The sequence below is a fragment of the Pseudochaenichthys georgianus genome, chromosome 15 (assembly GCF_902827115.2).
Source record: "Pseudochaenichthys georgianus chromosome 15, fPseGeo1.2, whole genome shotgun sequence".
Taxonomy (NCBI): domain Eukaryota; kingdom Metazoa; phylum Chordata; class Actinopteri; order Perciformes; family Channichthyidae; genus Pseudochaenichthys; species Pseudochaenichthys georgianus.
The window spans coordinates 21,845,040-21,861,745 of NC_047517.1; the positions used below are offsets into that span (position 1 = coordinate 21,845,040).

Sequence of the window (16,706 nt, forward strand, 5' to 3'; positions counted from 1 at the left end):
CTCCGACAGCACAGGACATAGGGTTGGCAGGACCCCCGGCAGAAGAGTAGTCGGCGGGACCCCCAACGGGACAGGACATAGGGTTGGCAGGACCCCCAGCAGGAGAGTAGTCGGCGGGACCCCTGACGGGACAGGACATAGGGTTAGCAGGACCCCCGGCAGGAGAGTAGTCGGTGGTACCTCCAACGGCACAGGACACAGGGTTGGCAGGACCCCCGGCAGAAGAGTAGTCGGCGGGACCTCCAATGGCACAGGACATAGGGTTGGCAGGACCCCCGGCAGAAGAATAGTCGGCGGGCCCTCCAACGGCACGGGACATAGGGTTGGCAGGACCCCCGGCAGAAGAGTAGTCGGCGGGACCCCCAACGGGACAGGACATGGAGTTGGCAGGACCCCAGCGGAACCGCCAACGGCACTTCAGTAGGGACTTGAGAGAGGGCTTGAGAGGGAACTCGAGAGGAAACTTGAGAGTTGACTTGAGAGGTGACTTGAGAGGGATCTCGAGAGGGAACTTGAACAGAGACTCGAGAGGAAACTCGAGAGGGGACTCGATAGGGAACTCGAGAGGTGGCTTGAGAGGGAACTCGAGAGGGGACTCGAGAGGGGACTTGAGAGAAAACTCGAGAAGAGACTCGAGAGGGGACCTGAGAGGGAACTTGAGAGGGAACTCGAGAGGAGACTTTAGAGGGGACTTGAGAAGGAACTCGAGAGGGAACTCGAGGAGACTTGAGGGGACTCGAGAGGAGACTTGAGAGGGGACTCGAGAAGAGACTAGAGGAAACTTGAGAGGGGACTTGAGAGAGGACTCGAGAAGAGACTCGAGATGGGACTTGAGAGGGAACTCGAGAGGGGACCTGAGAGGGGACTCGAGAGGAGACTCGAGAGGGAACTCGAGAGGGGACCTGAGAGGGGACTCGAGAGGAGACTCGAGAGGGAACTCGAGAGGGGACTCGAGAGAAGTCTTGAGAGGGGACTCGAGAGGGGATTAGAGGAAACTTGAGAGGGGACTTAAGAGAGGACTCGAGAAGAGACTCGAGATGGGACCTGAGAGGGAACTTGAGAGGGGACCTGAGAGGGGACTTGTGTCGGTCGGTACGCCGACAGGACACGGGGAGCTGGTGACGGCTGGAGAGCCAACAGGAGACGAGGTGCTGGAGTCGGCCAGTATGCCGACAGGCCTCGGGAGCTGGCGTTGGCCGGTAAGCCAGTACTGGAGCCGAAACTGGAGTAGGGACCATGGCTACTGGGGCCGGCACTGAAGCCCGAACCATGGTTGCTGGGGCCGGAACCATGGCTGCTGGGGCCAGAACTGGGTCTGGGACCATGGCTGCTGGGGCCAGAACTTGGGCCGGAACCATGGCTCTTGGGGGCGTTTGGAGGCTTCGTGGACCTCCAAAAGCCAGACGAGTTCCAGAGAACGGCTCCTGGACAGGAGAAGAAGCAGAAGAAGCAGGGGTTGACTCCGGATGGAACACACCGAGACGTTTGTAGTCAGCAGGCTGGAAATCACACACCCAGAGGAAGTTCAAAATCCAGCCAGGTAAAAATGTCACCAAGCCTGGTTTCTCCATAGCCAACCGGTGTGCCTCTACCAGAGCGGCCCCCTTCTGCAGAACACTGGACGCTCCCTTCGACCAATCAAAGCAGCAAGCCAGATAAAAGGTAAAATGCTGTAATTCTACCTCAAATGGATCATCTGCTGGGTCCATTTGTGGTCGGTCCATTCTGTCAGGGTGCGTGGAAAAGGTAGGACCCAAATGCAGAATTTTAACAAAAAGTTTTTTAAAACAAATGTTTTTTATAAAAAAAATAATAAAAGCTGTGGCAAAAGGCAGTATCCAAAATATCCAAAAACAAATGAGCAGCACAAGGAACATGGACCGTGGAATAACATGGAGGGAAAACAATGGACCGACATGGAACACAGGGGAAGACTAGACTAAATACACAGAAGGGTAATCACAGGACAAGACACAGCTGGGCAGGGGAGGGAGAAACACAAGGGCAACAGGTGAACACAATGAGACAATCAGACAGACCAGGGAAACTAACGACAGGGAGGAGGACCAGACAAAACACAAGGAGGAAGACAAAATACCGAATGAACAGACTTCCAAAACCCATAACCAGACAGACAACACTAAAACTGTGACATAAACCTAGGAGTGTGACACACTAAGTATAAAACTGAACAAACCATTGCTTAAACTGCACTTCTGTTCGTAGACATATTTTCTCTTAAGTGTTTCTGAGAAATGTCAAGGATTTTGGCTGCGTTCAGCATCAGTATTGACATCTCTAACCCCTGAGTGTTTCAACCATGAACTCATGAACTCAAATGCTAACCTTTAGCCACCTCAGAGGCCATTAGGTTAAAAAACATCCCCTATATCTGTAAGAAGAGCAGCGCCAACAGTACAAAGACCTCTTCTCACTTTGGAATGTTACACTAAACAACAGTCTCATCCAGAGACACTTAAAATGTATGTGATAGTGATAATGCAAAATAAATTGCTTAGTTTTGTGCAGCTTACTGTATCTGCTTCATAATGTCAGCGTTGATTATTTTAACATATAATATTAATGTATATTTTACTCTTTGTGTCCAAATCTATATAGAAATAGATAGAGTATGAAAAAAAGAGCAAACTCTTAATGTTGTTTTTTGGAGAAACAGTGTAGATGTGGTGTTGTTAAACCTTGATTTTTAAAGCCTTGTTGAATATTCAAAACAACATTTCAGTGTCAAATACATTTTGCTAGCATAACAGTGAAGATATGTTTATTCCCTGTGTTGCAAAAAGCTCACGCAAAATATCCAGCTGACTTAATGTTTGTGACGGCTGTCTTCAACCAAGGGATTGAAGCTGTCGTCCTTCAATCAAATTCCCCACAAAAAGGTTTTAAGTCAAACGCAACGTATTAGACATTTAACTAAGTTGAGGGAAAGTGGAGAACTGAGTATGAAATGTTCATCAAACTCAAATCTGTAGTGAACTCTGACTGCTTTAATTTCATGTCCTTACAGGGAACTACTGTGAAGTCAACATAGACGAGTGCATGTCCTCCCCCTGCCTGCACAATGCTACGTGCCTTGACCTTGTCCATGGCTATAGATGTGTCTGTATGCCTGGCTTTACAGGTAAGTGAATGCACCTCATGTTTTCAGATTTTCAGACAATGACATGTATCAATTCAAGTGCATTTTCAAAGTGAAGTCAGCTTCCATCAGCAGCTCCTCTTTAAAGTATACAGCACAGTGATTTAGTCCGGCGTGCACACATTTTGAAGTCTTGCAGAATAATTATTCTCCTACATGTGATGCTGTGATGCCAACTGTTGAAAGTACAAGATGAATAATAACTCGAGATTAAAAAGAAGATCATGTTTTTCCACCCGTAACAGTCAAACACAGCTTTTGAACAGTTTTGTAATAATTGGTAATAATTCACGCAGACAGATTCAGTGTATTACAAAAAATACAACTGGTTGAAGTGCTGAATCGTATGATCCCCAAGGAGCCTGTTTCTCTCCTTTGAAAACAATTAATGAATCCCTATTTATGTTTTGAAGAAAACTTTTTAAATACTCAGAAATGGTGTCTGAAATGGATGATCAGTTTTGTTGTATGCCTTGCTGCATCGACATAGAGCCCTCATGGGTATCATATAGCTGTTTTAGCATTGTTTACAGCATTAGTTTCAGCCTTCACCACATATGTGTGTTTTGTATCCAGAATCATTTACAAATAAAAGGAATTTAAGGATCATGCTGTTTTTTTTTATATATTCCCTGGTTATACCAAAATGAAAGGATGTGGTTGTATTAAAGTGATGGTAACCAGCCTGTTATGTGGACAACAAACTGTCATCTTTAAGACAGCAAAGCACAGGTGATTTTAACATTGGTTTCCTTTGATAAAAGTCAAACATGTATGCCAGCGACACATCAACGTTTCATATTAATCAACCTTTGCTCTTTTTTCTTTGTCAAAGGTACAGAGTGTGAACTTGACATTGATGAGTGTGCTTCATCTCCATGCAAGAATGGAGCCACTTGCATTGACCAGCCTGGTAATTACTTCTGCCAATGTGCGGCTCCATTTAAAGGTAATGAGCACTGAGGGAATGGGGACAAAAAAGCAAAGTTAATTAACTTCACATACTATTATTTTCACCTGTCTGAACTTACATCACATATCCTAACAAAATGAGTACATCTTCATTTGCTACCTGCAGTTAAATAAAGAAATCTCAAGTAATTAAGTGAGATGTTAGCTGTGGTGGGTGCTTCTGTCACACGAGTCACAGCTTTTCATCATTTAGTCAGATGACAGAGCTGTACAGCGTTATTGTTGCATATCGATGGGAATAAAAAAGTAGTTGGGTTATTTGGGGTAGAAGATGTTTTTAACAAAAGATAAAGGAGTTAGACTCATATTAAGAGACTATCTGGTGACAAATGATCACTGAGCGGCTTTCACACCAGCGCTTTTCCTTTTCTAGTTCCGAGCGGGAGCTTTTCTGGTTCAGCTCCGGTTTCCCTTTTCTGCTCCCGCTCTGTTCACACCGCCCAGAGCTGCCGCTGCTGCGTCATGACATCACCGTTTACGTGCCTGCTTCATAAAATCCAAACCGCGCGGAAATCCCTCACATCGACAACAACAACAATGGCCGATTGTATTGAAGCGCTGTTCGCTTTGGTTATCCTCTTACGAAACTAAATGGAAGGCATCGGACGACTTTACAAGGGACGACTTTACTTGGAACTTTACAAACATCACATGCAAAATGCAAGACTTCTTTGTGGTCTTCAGCATCTACTTCAACGACGAATATGCCCCTGCCCCCGCCTCGACGTAAGAGAGACGTGAGCGACGCCGCCTCTTAGCTCCGAAGCTCTTGCCTCTAGTCTGACAATTTTTTGGAGCTGGAAATGAACCGGATTCCGGAGCTAAGAGCGCCTCTGCGGTGTGAACAGGAAAAAACTGTACTTTTCAGGCTCCAGCTCCGAGCCGGAGCTGAAAACGCGTTGGTATGAAAGGGGCATGTTTGAAGCCAAAACCTGATGTTAGTTTTATAATAACATTTAAGGGCCAGCAGATGATAATCAAAGTTAAAATGCTAACATTACAATTCATTTAATTTGACCACAAATGTATGTATCAACTAGGTTTGTAAAAAATAAAACCTAGAATATTACATTATTTAACAATCTGAGGGCAACAAATGCATCTTATATTTTGTCAATATTAAGTTATATGTTTCAATAGGAATGTGTTAATATAATTGAACATTTATAAATTATGATTTCATCAGTTGTTAAGTAGATTTGGAACATACTTCTCCACTTGAACCTCCAAAAACAATTGATCAATGGTGACTAGATTTGTAATGATGCTTACTTGTTGGCACAGCTCAATTTGTCCCGTCTTGGTAATGACTACAATTTTCTGAACATAACAAACAAGGTCTGTTTTCCATTATTAGAGACCCACTCTGCACTGTATATGTTGGGTTAAAGACTTGACCACAAAGTCTGAGGAACTTTAACTGGATACAATTCTAATAGTGTGATTTAATGGGAGCTAAAAGGTCTCCGTCATTACCAAATGTGAAAAAACATTAACTGAGCCAGATTCCTCACACACTTTTCTGACAGATCTAATGAGCCTGTTGGCTGTGAGATCTTCCTGGAAGGACAACAGTCAGGGCAGTACTCCACAAATCTAGACTTTAGTGGCCAGGAGGAAATTACTCCTGAAAAAGGCACATGACATTAAAGGCACTTCAAAGACCGCTGACAGTTTAAGGAGAAGATTCAGAGTGTTCATGAAAATGAACATGGAAGTCTTCAGCTGTAATTCAAAGCACTATAGAAAGTATGGCAGAAATGAGGCAAAGTTGATTACCCATGTAACACCATTACTAGTATAAAGCATGGCAGTGGCTTTTCATAGTCAAAGATGAAGGGAACCTGTAATAGAACCAATACACGTGTACTATTAGAAAGTAAGAGAGTCTCAATTGAAAAGTTGGGAGAAAAGTTTGTAATTGACAGGCATGGTAATAACCATGTGTGCAACACGCAGTTACTTTTGAATCACTTTGAATAATCATTCAGTTTTGAGTCCCAGTCTGCATAGATTTGTTCAGGGCTGTGCCAGAGCTACATCTACAAAATCAGAAGCCAGTTTGTTGTTAGACCCAATCAGCACCTCATTCATCTTCCTCGGTCACACGCAAATCACAAGCGTCTAAAGCAAATGAGAAACCTGTGTCTTCCTTGATTTACTACACAATTCCACTCTGTGTCCAAGTGTAGTTGTATCTCCAAATGGTAGATTGCCACATTACAGTACAAGTGTGATAATACTAAAACAAGGGGATTGGCAGTGGAATAGTTGCTGTTTTCAGTCCTGGAGTTTGTGAGAGCTGCCAGGACTCAAAGGAACTGAGAGCGGCAAACAGCTGTAGAATGGCTGTTGATTCTCAATGAGATTGGTCTAGTAAAAATGTCACAATACAGAGAGTGATTTGATTATATCTGTGTATTGCTTCAAGGAGGTGTATTTTTTATAAAATGACCAGTTAAGTAAGAATGATGTGTCAATAGTGCTGCCACTTTGACAAGTAATTTTACTAGGAAACTATAGGTTACTTACGTAACCCCAGGACTCAGAGTAACATGAAGTGTCATGTCTCACTATGGGATGCGCCTCATCGCGGAGCAAACAGAAGCATCAATCTCATTACGCCAATCCTGATTGGCTGGTGATCTTGACGTCAGCGTCAGGGAATTCACCCCCTATAAGTAGCTTGCGCCACAACGCATGCGTCATTCAAAATAAGCACCTCTTCTCGCTTCACCATAGCAAGGAGGGCCGTCTGGTGAGACATCTCACTTCATGTTACTCTGAGCACTGGGGTTACGTAAGTAACCTATAGTTCTCATTCATAACACTCCGTTCGATGTCTCACGATGGGAAATTGTAGCTCCCGTATTGCCAGACGAGCTTATCTCGAAAATCACCAAACCGACCAGAACTTTAACAGGTAGGGCTCCGACTCAACCAGGTGCCCAGCACTGCTTGAGTCACACTGGGAGTAGAACGTCCAGACTGTTAAAAGGCGGACAAAAGTGAGGACCAGCTCGCCGCTTGCACCAATGTCTTGGATGGGAGACATCCTGGACAGAGCCCAGGATGCAGCCAGACCCTGAGTCAAAAGAGCTCGCGGACCCGAGGGTGCCTGCGAACTCTGACTCGTATGGGCCCCACAGCAATTGCTTCCACAAACAGTGGGAGAGCCGTTGCTTAGTAACAGGCTTGCCCTTATAAGGGATAGCCCAGGAAACAAGGGGCTTGGTCATTATGATGAAGCACCCCTGATCTGTCCCTCTACGTGCGTAAAGCACGGACTGGACACGGTAAATCCGGCCGCTGTTCCCCGGAGGAATACAGTGGCGGGGAGGATGCCTCAATGTCAAATACGGTACCTGAACCAACCGCCTTAAAATAAAGGCAGGGTTGGGCTTCAACCACACTCTGTTTGCCCTGGGGCGAACTGCATGAAGACTGTACAGATAGCGCATGAGTGCCACTGGCTCGCTTTGCAGCTGCCAGGGTTAGCTTCATGTCACACTGTATTCAGATTGTACCACTCACGGGCCAGGCCCATAGAGCCAAGCGCTCTGGGTGTGGGTGACAGTATATCCCTGCGTAGTGGGAGCTGCCATGGCTGCCCGCACAGAAGCTGATATATCTCCGCTAGCCAGTACATAGCTGGCCAGTGCGGAGCTATCAGAATAAGTGTGTGGCGTTGCTCTCTCACTCTGGCCAGAGTTGGAGGTATCAGAGCCAGGGGTAGGAACGCGTACAGAAGGCCCAGGGGGCAATCGTGCGTGAGTGCATCCACGCCTAACGGTGCATTTAGATCACGCATCGAAAAGAACAGCTGACACTGAGCGTTGTCTTTCGATGCGAACAGATCCACCGCGGCTCTGCCGTAACGCACCTACAGCTGGCTCACAATCCTTGGATGTAGAGTCCAGTCTGCATAAAGTGGTGCCCCTCTGGACAGTAGATCTGCCCCGAGGTTCATCACTCCCGGTACGTGCATCGCTCTCAGAGAGAGGAGACGTCTACCGCTCCATAGGATCAGTTTGCGCGCCAGTGTGTGTAACTGGAGAGAACGCAAACCCCCTTGGCGGTTAATATACGATATTGTGGTCGTATTGTCTGTCCTCACGAGGACGTGATGTCCCCTGAGGAAAGGCAGAAAGCGTCTTAGGGTGAGGAACACCGCTAAAAGCTCCAAGTAATTTATGTGCGCCCGCTGGAGGTCTCTGCTCCAGAGACCCCTCACCGGGCAACCTTCATAAATACCTCCCCAACCTGTCAGACATGCGTCCGTGGTGACCACTTTCCGTGAAAGGACAGCACCCATAGGCACACCTCATACTAGAAAAGTCGGGTGCAGCCAGTGGCGCAGTGCCATTACGCATTTCACAGTAACCATCACTCTCCGCGCACCATGACGCGCGGGGTTTAGTTTTAGGGCGGCCACCCAGCGCTGAAACTCCCTCATGTGTAAGCGTCCCAGTCGTACGACCAGGACGGCTGACGCCATAAGCCCCAGCAATCGCAGGCATGATCTGAAGAGAACATGTTTGCGCAGCTGGAAAAGAGCAAGAAAAGCTCTGAAAGCTTTCACTCTTTCCGCTGACAAGCGAGCTGAAAAGGGCACCGAGTTCAGGCGTAAACCCAGGAAGAGTATAGTCTGCGCGAGGCACAACATGCTCTTCTCTGTATTTATTATGAAACCCAGGTTGAGCAGGTGCTTTACGAGGACATTTGTCTGCGTAATAGCCTCCTGCTCCGACTGTGCGAGAAGCAGCCAGTCGTACAGGTAGGTCGCCAGGCGAATACCCTGTCGTCTTAACGGGGCTATCGCGGCTTCCGTACATCGTACAAACACCCTTGGACTGAGAGACAGACCAAAGGGGAGTACTCTGTATTCATAACAGATCCCCTGAAATGCGAATCTCAGATATTTCCTGTGTGGGTAATATACTGGGATGTGGAAATACGCATCTTTCAGGTCGACTGATGTAAACCAATCATCTTGTCGCACGAGACGCAGCAGAGATGTGTGAGTGAGCATTCTGAACTTATATATTTTTAGATATTTGTTCAGAGCCCTCAAATCAAGTATTGGCCGAATTCCGTTCCCTCCCCGTTTGGGAACAAGGAAGTACTTGGAATAGAAGCCGCCCTGACTCTGCTCGGCGGGTACAATCGATATAGCCCTCTTTTCTAGGAGTGAGAGAATCTCTTTCTCCAGAATGAGGGCTGATTCTCCTCGGGCCTGCGAGTGCAGAATGCCCGAGAAGCGAGGGGGGGTGACAGCGAATTGGAGTCTGTAGCCCCATTTCGACAATCCCCACCGACATAGCGCATGCGTGTGGCGGTGGTGCCCTTACAGCTCCAGACGGCACTGCGCATGCGCGTGACGGTGGTGCCTTCACGACCCCAGCCGGCACTGCGCATGCACGTGATGGTGGTGCCTTCACAGACCCGTCAATTGTCCGCCCTTTGAGAGAGGCCGTAGCTGCTCTCAGAAGGGGAACAGTTGACAGACTGTTTATTGTTTTTCTTTTCATTTTTTCGAGCTGCGCCCTTGGCTCGAAGCCTGGATGCGTCAGCGGAAAATGTTTTATGACAGAAAAATCAATAAGTGTGTGACATGTGTTTATGCGGACTTGAGGATGGTGTTGAGGCATCTCTCGAGGCGGCGGGAACACATTTAGAGCTGGGGAACCGTAGACTTCCAGCTCTGTCACAGAGGGGAGAAGGAGGGGCTGTCACGCCGCTCGCTTCTTCTTCCTCGACTGCTGGCCGAAATTCTGGGTTGGCTGCGCCTGGGCTGCAGCCGGAACCGGAGATTTTCTAGGCCAGCTCGCCCTCGTCCCCTGCCTGGGCTGGGGACTCGGGGCGGACTGCGACCTCTGCGTTTTCGGTATTTTGAACCGAGCAGGGTTAGGGGCAGCTTGGACGAAGGGCTGCCGCTGCGAAGGCAGCGGCTGGGCCATATATCCTCACAGAGCTCCGCTTTGTATGCGGTTAGCAGTGAGGAAACGTTCAGAGCCCTGGCGGACAACGCTGCGGCTCTGTAGGACCGTTCAGTCATGGTCGACTGGAAACGGTCCACCTTCGCTGGCAGCGTGGGGTTCCTGCTTGGTGACGGGCCCATCCTCGGTAGGATGTTGGCTGCCACCAGCAGTTCCATCGGCAGTATGCGGAGCAGGCCGAGCCTCCGCGGGCGAGACCATGGTGAGGTCACGCCGGGAGCTCCCGCCTGGTGAGGCGTGGGGCTCCGTTCCCGCGTCTCTTGCCGCCACCGGGTCCCGGCCTGACACGGCGTGGGATCCTGGTTCCGCAGCTGCCGCTGTTAGTGAGCCCCAGACCGACACAGTGAGGGGCTCAGTCTCTGCGGCGGACGCCCCCGTGTCTTGATTGCCAAACGGCGAATCAGTGGACATGAGGGAGTCCTGTTCCAACAAGCTAGCTTGGTGTGCTAGCCGTCGGTGGAGGCTCTTTCGGGTGAAACGGGCACAATGCCCGCACGAGCCGGGGTTGTAGATAGCTTCCTGGGCGTGTTCCAGCCCGAGGCAGGACGAGCAGACCTGGTGTGAGTCTGTGCCTGCTATCTTCAACTCGCAGCCGCATGACCGAGCCTCCGAGTCCCTGACTCCTCTGGTGTGAGGGGGAGAGGCGTCCATCTTGTTCGCCTCGTGGCGTGGAGAGGACCCGCTCGTAACAGGTACGTCCTTAATCCGGATAAAAAGGGATGGTGTGGGTCCTTTGTTCTCAAAGAATATTGACTGGTGTGTCAATATACTTCTAATCCTTTTCTCCTCCGTGAGAGAGAAAAAGAAAAGCGTCCTCGCTACCGTGGTGACGGTAGTAAGGGGAAGCTAGCTAGCAACAGGCAGGGTTGGGAGGATTACTTTGTAAATGTAATCAGTTACTGATTACTGATTACATGGCTCTGAAAGTAATCAGAATACAGTTACAGTTACGTGTCTCAAAAAAGTAATCAGTAATCAGATTACTTTTAGATTACTTTTGGATTACTTTCTTTTTCCATCACAGTATGTTTTGGTGAACAGGAGACACAAAAAAGCAAAAGGAAACTGAACGTGTTTTTACTGTTTTAATGGCTTATCAAGAGCACAACTGAAACATCACATCTGAAACGATGTAACAACATAATACACTTGTTGGGGATGCAGCTTGGGATATGAGGAGTGAGGGACACGGCTTAGAACGGGCGTGTCGCCTTCTGTCCTGCCAGTGTTGGCAGGACATGAATTAAAATGTCGAACTCGGACTTCATGTTAAGGACATTTCGGCCAGGGGTGTAGAGCTATAGTTTAAGCACCGGATTGGCAAAACAGTGTGTGCACCAGTCTGCCTTGATCTATGAATTCATGTCCGTGACACTCACAGTATCTGCTGCCCACAGCTGTTTTATAGAAGGAAAACCTCCTTCACTTCATGAAATCTCTGCAGCGCCAGGAGGCAGCGGGAGGGTTAACTCAGCCTCTGAGAAGACGAGTGCGCCGCGCAGTGCCTTTCACGCACCGCCTTTCACGCACCGCCTTTCACGCACCGCCTTCACTGTGTATACCTTCAGAAATAATCATGAGTAAGGCTAAAGACTAAAGAGCGACCGCAGGCTGATGTGTTTTAACCACACACACCTATATATACACACAGGCGATTTAAACGCAGACTTTTGTTCCTCCATGTTTCGTTGCGAGCGGACCCGCGATTTTTTTTCAAACTTTTTTGGTCCATCTGCGGCGGTAATAGGTTTTGTGGGCTGTGATGATTCGGCTATAACTACTTGAATATTAAATGTTGAGAGGAAATCTTTCCACCAATAATTCCAATAAGTAATCCAAAATGTATTCACTTCAGGTTTACGAAAGTAACTGTAATCAGATTACTCGTTTTTCAAATGTAACGCGAGCTGAATACAGTTACTTGATTTTTGTATTCTGATTACGTAACGCCGTTACATGTATTCCGTTACAACCCAACCCTGGCAACAGGTGTGTTGATAGCTTGAAAAAATCAGACCTACCTTACTTTCCGGGGAAGAGAAGGGCGAGGTCGATTTCAATTACTAACTGGCGTTAGTATTACCGTCTTCCTGCAAAGCAGAAGGTAGTAGCCGGCGAGCGCCCGTCGACCGAAATGGTTATATTTGGGTTCAGTCTGTGGACCGTTAAGCTTGTCCGGCTACTATAGAGATGTGCTCTGAAGCGAGAAGAGGTGTTTGAATGACGCATGCGTCGTGGCGCAAGCTACTTATAGGGGGTGAATTCCCTGACGCTGACGTCAAGATCACCAGCCACTCAGGAGTGGCGTAATGAGATTGATGCTTCTGTTTGCTCCGCGATGAGGCGCATCCCATAGTGAGACATCGAACGGAGTGTTATGAATGAGAACTATCATTTAAATACTGTCCATTGCATGTTGCTGTTTGACCGACCAGTTGTTCAATAATGCCAGAGGTATTTAAAATGTATAAGTACCACATTTTGATATTTACCATCACATTTCTTTGTAACAAGCTTACACAGCCAGAACAGAACTTTAATCAGCTGTGGATACTACAACCTGCTGGCTCAGCCAAAAGCAATGATGTGCCTACAGAATATGCTTCTGATTAAGGCGTGCAGAACCCATTTGGGTTTAGCAATTCCTCTACAAATAAGAAACTGATTTCACCAGGAATTTGTATGCTTCTGTGCAGACTAAAGTCGTGGTTGGGAATTTTCTCCTGGGTCTGTCAGTTTCATTCTCTGGGCTTCTTGAAGATATTTCTACAAATGTGGAAAAGTCAACTAATGAAAGGATGACATTTGGTGGTCAAATTGTTACGGTCAAATTATGACCACTTTACAAAGAACTGTGAGGTTGTCATTGTAGTTTAACTGATAATGTTTCCGAAATACATTTTTGAAATAGGACATAACTGTGTTACTGTACATCAAGTTTTTTTAAGGCAATGTGAGTATAAGCATGATCTATTGCATTTCTTATTTGTGCTTTAGAAGAGTGTTTTTCGTCAATGGTTTTATTCATGATCTGAATGTAATGGTGTCTGGCATTTTCATTTCTAGCAGTTTGCTCAAACAAAGTGGCAGGAAATCTTGATATTGCAAATATTAATGTTCAGTTAGTGCTTTAGTAATAACATTGAGCGCCACAGAGCCACAGGTGTGCTTCTATGAGTTCATTTAAATCAGCGCTGCCTGACAGAACTAAGGACGGAGACTATTAGTTTTGTAATTGTTTTGTCACAAGCTCAAATGTGTAACTCATTTTTATTTGGGTACTGTGAAATCTTAAGCAATTACATTTCTAGTGTTCCGCGCCTGAAATGGACACAACAGTTCTAAAAATGCATCTAAATTGCTTGATTCTCTATATAACTATGACGGAAGTCTGTGATTGCAAAGTTACATTTGATTATCACTTTGGTTCAGTTTTAAAACAGGAACGAGACAGGATTTACAATACATATGTTTTTAATTACAAATTACTGGACCAAGGCTTCCTGTAAGACCTTCTGTTTAAAGAGTAGGCTTTGACACTACGTGTACTCTACCACACATCATGGATGGAAACATACAAAAGGGGTTTAATCCTTAACCCCAGTAGTACACTTATATTGCACTTCTTCACAGATTCTTGTCTACTAAAGGTTTCTCCTACAGTACATGTTTTTTTTGCTTCGCTCCAGGTCATAATTGCGAGTTCTTACCCTGTGAGGCCAGTAATCCGTGCGAGAATGGTGCAGTGTGTATGGAGGAGTTGGATCAGGACCATTTCCCTCTTGGTTTCCGCTGTCACTGTCGCCGTGGATTCACTGGCCCCCGCTGTGAAATCAATGTGGATGAGTGCAGCTCCAGCCCCTGCTTTCATGGTTTCTGCTACGATGGTAAGAAATGGCCTATCCTTCTCACATGCTTAATAACAGGCACTCAAGATGGAAGCACACTTCTTTACACACACATACACACACACACACACACACACACACACACACACACACACACACACACACACACACACACACACACACACACACACACACACACACACACACACACACACACACACACACACACACACACACACATTGAATCTGTCAAGTTGTGTTCTGCTCACTTACTGTCTGACAGGCCGTTTTCAATTAGGTCACCATTGCAGCTAATAAGAGTGCTATGAGAGTGGAGTTATTTCATCTGATGTGAGGATCTAGGACATTACCTGCTGGAGTAGGCTTGATTAGTTCCTTAACATATCTGAAGAAGGAAATCTATTAAGCATCAATGCTGCGTTGTAATTTGAATAATGGATGATAAATGACAAAAGTAATACAATCAAAGGCAGGAGATTGTTTTTCTTCCTGTGGCTATCTTGATACATTGTAACCCCTACTGTATGTCTTCCATTTCTAGCATAAGTGTTTAAAAACTCATTGATCAAAAATAATATTCTTGAATTAAGGCTTATTTATCATGCGTTCGTCAATTATTGTAATGTATTTCAGTTGACAAGGTTCACATATATTGTAAAGGACACAAATAAAATAGAAACTGCACAAATGTCCTTGATACATTTTGTTTTAAGATGTCTAAAATTACTCTGCATCAGTTGTGCAGAGTCAAAGTGGGTTTCTCTAAGTAGTATAACATTTGTGCTGTATTATTCAACCCAGTCTCACGGCATTTCGTGTTCACCAACACGATTTTTAATCTATTGATTCGTGTTCACCAACACGATTTGCCCCTTTTTTTCGTGTTGCACAGCACGATTTTAAAAGCAATGTATTTCTACTGCCTGCAGCACGTCTTTTTCTCCGGTCGGGTCGTGGGAGACCGGAAGCTGTGTCGTTCATAAAAACATGTTCTTACTCAATATCAAGCCACAATTATTGCTTTTATTTTAAATCGTATAATTTCGGACTTTTGTTGCCGTCTGTGAGGAAAATAAATGGGGCTCAGACAATAAATGGGGCTTAGAGTCTCAGAATACGGAAATCTGTATTTTTAAATATTTTTTTCCTTCTAATTCGTTATTATTTTCAAAATAACACACTGTTATTTACTCACCAATAACACAGAATTATCCTTGCATTTATTTATTGGTTTAATTCCATAATCTCAGGCTTTTTTGGTGTCCGTCAGGAACTGAATTTTAAAATAAAAATAACCGGAAACAGACGTAGGGCTATAAGGGACATTTCGAGCATCATTGCGATTGTCAACATTTCTGAGTTTAGGATGGCCGAAGACACTACACTACCCATAATCCCCAGCTATCGCTTAGGACTACAGTCCCCGTAAGGTTGCAGAGCGTCAAACAGCTGTGTGAAATGGAACGAAACCACGCCAGACTATCCAAAACTGGAATCGAACGCCCCCCCAGAACTACACATGCTGGCCATGCTGGCTATTGTGTTTCGCAAAATGTTCTATGGGACGTCTCTACTGAACGTTTTCGTTTTTCCCACAATTAGAAGTTGCCAGTATTAAACACATTGGTGTTATCAAATGTAAAACATATAATTAATAAATGGATGAAAATCGATTGTGTCCATAATGCGCAGCATTAATATATACCCACATGACAGCTCATTGTTACTTTGTAATTCTACTCCACGACAAGTCAGAGGTTAACCTGGTATCTTTACTCCACTGCATTTATTTGAGTTACTTTGCAGATTCTGATTAATTATGTGAAATATAAACAACCCTTAAATCAGACTTTAGTTACACGTGACCTGAGTAAAATGCAGGTAAGGTGATTGTCAAGTGCCAACAATCAGGAGAGATATTTGATAGTTGGTGCTTGAGAAGACTAAACATGTATCTGCAATTGACATGAATGGAAACGAGTAATAAAGTATATTCATTACTCGTTATTCTCTACTGATAGTTAATTAAAGACTGTATATTATGGCTATTTTGCACATCCCTTTCAAGATTTTCAAAGGTTTATTGACATATCATATACACAACTACGGTGTAGTTATGCAATGAATGAAACACTTGGGTCACAGGTTCCTCAACAGTGCATTACAAGACATCTATCAATATGTGTGTCCCTCCACCATTAAACTGTCATATTCTGCACATTTCTTATTCTATCTACATACATAAGAGTATAATTCATATGTATAATATCAGTTAAAATAAGTGCTTCAACATAGTTAACATTGCAGGAAAGCAATATATTAGACGTTAAGTACTTTGTCAGGCTTAATATTTATCTGTACATAGATACCCCCAAAGTTTTTCTCTTATTTAAAAGAAGACCTTAATCTGTTATTTAATGTTTAAATAAAGGTTAATTCGTTTTTCTGTTTTGCACCTCCTCCTATTAATATCTTTGTACATCCTGCACTAAACTGTTTTATTGTAGAGATCACTTATAGTATCTTCTTGATTTTTTATATTCTATATTTCTATCACAGACCTTCTACTTTCCCCCGAAAGTATGTACTCTTCATATATGTATTCAAATAATATTTGATGAAAAAAATATTAAGAGTACATAATTGTTTTTATGTGTTATATTATTTATAACACATAAAAACAATAATTCAATAATGTGCTTTAAC

General features: G+C 45.0%; 1 protein-coding gene across 1 annotated transcript in view; it reads left to right on the forward strand.

Moving 5' to 3' along the window:
• eys (eyes shut homolog) overlaps positions 1 to 16,706 on the forward strand; it is a 275,597-nt gene that overhangs the window by 116,034 nt on the left and 142,857 nt on the right. The window contains 3 exon segments of the mRNA XM_034100069.1: positions 3,029 to 3,142; positions 3,996 to 4,109; positions 13,821 to 14,018. Of these exon segments, the coding sequence (XP_033955960.1) occupies positions 3,029 to 3,142; positions 3,996 to 4,109; positions 13,821 to 14,018 (426 nt within the window).